Source organism: Quercus lobata, chromosome 6 (genome assembly GCF_001633185.2).
Source record: "Quercus lobata isolate SW786 chromosome 6, ValleyOak3.0 Primary Assembly, whole genome shotgun sequence".
NCBI lineage: Eukaryota > Viridiplantae > Streptophyta > Magnoliopsida > Fagales > Fagaceae > Quercus > Quercus lobata.
The window spans coordinates 1,046,756-1,050,874 of NC_044909.1; the positions used below are offsets into that span (position 1 = coordinate 1,046,756).

At 37.0% G+C, this 4,119-nt stretch overlaps 1 protein-coding gene across 1 annotated transcript; it reads left to right on the forward strand.

Moving 5' to 3' along the window:
• The first annotated feature begins 2,638 nt into the window (after positions 1-2,638).
• On the forward strand, positions 2,639-3,490 carry LOC115994607 (putative F-box protein At3g52320). Its single transcript, XM_031118805.1, has one exon. The coding sequence runs from the start codon at positions 2,639-2,641 to the stop codon at positions 3,488-3,490; it is 852 nt and encodes a 283-aa protein (XP_030974665.1).
• Positions 3,491-4,119: the final 629 nt, after the last annotated feature.

The window sequence follows — 4,119 nt, forward strand, 5'->3', positions numbered from 1 at the left end:
TATATTGATGAGATTTATAGGGCTGTAAATTAGAAGAACCATTTAAAAATTGAAGGAAGAATATTTTTTTTAAATAACAAAATGACGTGGCAGCTGATGTGGCGCAACGTGGGAGCAGCAGAATTAAACTCTACGCTTCAGCTTTTAGTAATATATTGATTATAAGCTTTAAAATTGAAGTGTTGGAATAAAATAATGTACCCTTCTTTCTTTCTTTACTTTTATTTTTTATTTTTGGATAATGATAAACTTCAAATTTGAAACTTAAGAATATTTTTGTGATAAAAATAAGCTCTTTAATCTACAAGATAAAAGAATTTGGACAAACCTATAGAGTCTATTATTTTCAATTTATTTACAAATATGCCATTAAAAATATTTTTTGTATCATGAAAACATTCTCTCAACCTTTTCAAAATCATGTTTTGAACATGGAAAATAAGAAATGATTTTCTGAATACTGTATTTATGGTTTCCAAAAAAAAAAAAAAAGTATTTAAATCCTCTTACCAAATAAGGTTTAAAAATAAATCTAAACATCCATATCAAAATAATATGTTTTGAATTATGATAAGGGTTGGTGAGAGCTAAAAAAATCAACAATTTATGTACTTGTTGATAGATTAATTAAACTTGTACTTACTCTAGTTGTTTTAACAATGTTGATACCCATTTTCGTGACACATTTCGTACAAGTCCGATTCAACCAAGCTCGACTTCCCTGTGGACTCGATTCATGTATTATATTATATTTTATTCTTTTAATTATGGCCCAAGCCCATGCAACTTATGGGGAAATTGAGGAAGTGTGGTTTGGAGGGTATGGGTCGGTTCCTTTCGGACCTTTTGCATGAGCTCAACCCATGCGTGCTACCAAGTGGGCAAGGGACACTGGTAGCACCTCAAACTCATGAGGGAGGTTTTGTATCCAAAATTTCCACCCCAAAACAGATTTTATGCTCTGGGTGACTATGGCCTAACTTTTCTGCTTTACTTTTTTTTTGCCTAAAACACATAGCTAACCCTAAGTGGCTGGCCTTGTCTACTGCAACAACCAAATGCAGACTCCAAGGGCTTGCCATGTCTAGGAAACATCAACCCATGAATTTAGGTCACTCCATTTCCCAAATTATGTAAAAAGCAAGCCAACTCTCTTACTCAATTAAAGCAAATCTGACCATAACCTCTTTGATTGAGACCTTGGGGTTCAAAACCTCTTCTATTAACCAAAAACCAGTCACTTAAAGCACCCCAAACTTAGTACAAAAGGCCAGAATCAGATTCAAAAGGGACTAGCCACGTTCTACCTAGAGCCCTGAAACTTCAGAGCAAAAAACCCATTCAACTATTTAACAATCTTACAATTCCGAAGTTTGGGGGTGGAAATATGGGTATAGGGGAACCTTCCCTCTCGTCCTCACGACCTCTCTCAATTTCTTCTTCTGTGTGATTGTGGGTCAAAATTTCAGACCTGTTAAACCACGTTTTCCCTATAGAGCTGAAACTTGAAAGTAAAATCCCACTGAGCCAAGAGACATTTTCACAATTCTGAACCTTAGGGGTGGAAATATGGGTACAAGGGAACCTTCCCTCTCTTCCTCACAACCTTCCTCATTTTCTTTTTCTGTGTGACTGTGGGTCGAAGTTTCAGACCTGTTATGTTTTTATGCTTTTTCTGCACTTTCATTATTAGCATTTTGATTTTCTCTTGTCAAAGCACCATTAGCCTTTTGTTCATTATACATTTGGAATTTTGGGCTTGATTCTCCACAAATAAACACTTCTAAAGAACCCAAGGGGAGATTTGGGCCATTCTCGCATTTTCGGCCATTTGTCGCAAAAAACGTCCCCGACAAACAACAACCATGAAATATGTATTTTCAGCATGAAATTAATCAAATGAAGATTCTTACCAAGATTGAAAATGCATTTCAAGTTATTATTTAACTGTGTATATAAAAAGAGGAATTGCTAAAAAAACCTTACTTTGGATTGAGGGAGAATAGAAGGGAGTAAAGTAGAGTTATGTGAAAATAGGTTAATTTTGGATCAAATCTATTTTATTCTACTCTATTTCTCATTTTTCCCCTTACTTCAAACAGACTATTATAGTTTATATTATATGTAAATAATATTAGTATCATAAAAGAGGTATGATACAAGTTGAAGATAATTTATAAAAATTTAGTCTATGAATTTTTTTTTTTATATTTAGTTTTTGTACCCTCTGGACAAATTTTTGTGCTAAAAGATGTAGGTCCTAACCAAAAGGAATTTGCTATACGCTGAATCGTTGATACACACAAATATTCATTTGGAAGCAAATCAACGCGCTCACCTCTCCTAGCAAAGACAAAGTCGGATAGCATGACACAAATAAAACTCCTAAACAAGTAGACATCTTTTTGCGGTAAGATAATATTAACCGACATAATTTTTTTTTTAAGATGAACCGATTTAATGGCTTGAAATTTAAGCGACCAATATATATAAATATATAAGGGATCCTCGCTCAAACCCACACAAAAAAAAAAATTTGACCCACTCAATTCTTCTCTAAAAAACCCTAATTACAATATCCTCTTCCTTTGATAAGATCTGCAATCTGCTTCTGCTAAGCTTATCCCTATCTGCCAATATGGCGGTGAAGGAGTCAATCACAGATCTTAGTTTGGTTTCTCGCAGCAAAAGAAGAAAAAAAGATGATCGGGATGAAGAATCGGAATCGGAACCATTGTATGAAAACAACAAACTTCCCGATGCTATGTTGTTGGAGATCCTTTATCGACTTCCTTGTCGATACGCTGTACGGTACAAATCCGTCTCAAAGCACTGGCTTTCTCTTATTTCCGATCCTTATTTTATTCGCGGATTCATTCACCACCGCCACCAGCTCTTCGGCGACGACTGTTATTACTCCTCACAGTCACAGTCACAGTCGTGCTCCTTTACTCATGTGTTACAGTATCCAACTAAGTCTGACAATCCCAACGAAGATGATATCCGAGTTCTTTCATCTGATAATTCTTCACTGTTCAAATCCGATCGTAAGGGACTCGATTTTCTCAACTTTCTTCCGGTTGTAAGATTAAAATACCCAACTCACATCGAGGCATCGTTTGACGACTTATTGCTGGTATGCAGCCAAGTTCCAACGAATAGAATGGAGAAAAAAAGTGGCTTTTACGAGGAATACTACATCTGCAATCCGCTTACAAAAGAATGGCTCAAGCTCCCTCGTCTTCCATCTGACAACAACGCCGCAATTGTTGTGGTCGGGTTTGTATGCCTTCCCAATAGCTGTGACAATGAGCAAGGGTGTATTAACAATGCCCATTACAGATTTAGGGTGGTACGCATTGGTTGTCTACATGCTGAATCCGGTACTACGCAAACTCAATTACAGGAGAAAGTATATGATGTTTCAGGAACTCCACGTCAGCCATTAGTTGGCGTTTCTAGGCCTAATAAGAAAATGACACCTGGTTAAAAATAACAGGTCAGTATACCATACCTTATACACCTGAAAAGACCAATATGCCCCTGAAAATTTTCAAACCCCGCCTAAATACCTTTTTTCCCCTTCAGCAAAATCAAAAGTCTCTCTCCATTCCTGCTGCTCTCTCTCACTGCACCTCCATCTGCTCTCTCGTTCTTTCTTTCTCTCAACTCCAAAGCTCCACAGCCACTACTTAGCATCATCGCCGCAGGAGCTGCGCTGCCAAACGTCACCAATTCCAACGAGACCGACCTTTGTCTCTTCGGAAAACCCCAAAATCGTATCTCCTTCTCGTTGCTTCCAACCCCGACGACGGAGGCTTTTTCCCCACTTCCAACACCTAAAGTCACAAGAAGGTTTTCTTGTCTCTCCTTTTCTGTTTATTTTCTGTATTTTTCACATCTTATTTGTATGTTTTTTCTTTTTCTCGAAATTACAAGGGTCAATCTTTTTATGATGATTGATTTGGCTTCATAATCTCACCTTACAAGGGGCCTACTTTTTATAACCAATACTCAATTGATAGATAGACCCTTGTAAGTTATGTTGTGGTGTGAGATTTGAGTGTTTTTGTTTAGGAAAGAGATGGGTCTGATGGGGTTTGGTGTTATGGTTTGGTG

Bases quoted from the DNA above. Each gene is read 5' to 3' on its own strand.
- LOC115994607 (XM_031118805.1), top strand. From the start codon at position 2,639: ATGGCGGTGAAGGAGTCAATCACAGATCTTAGTTTGGTTTCTCGCAGC.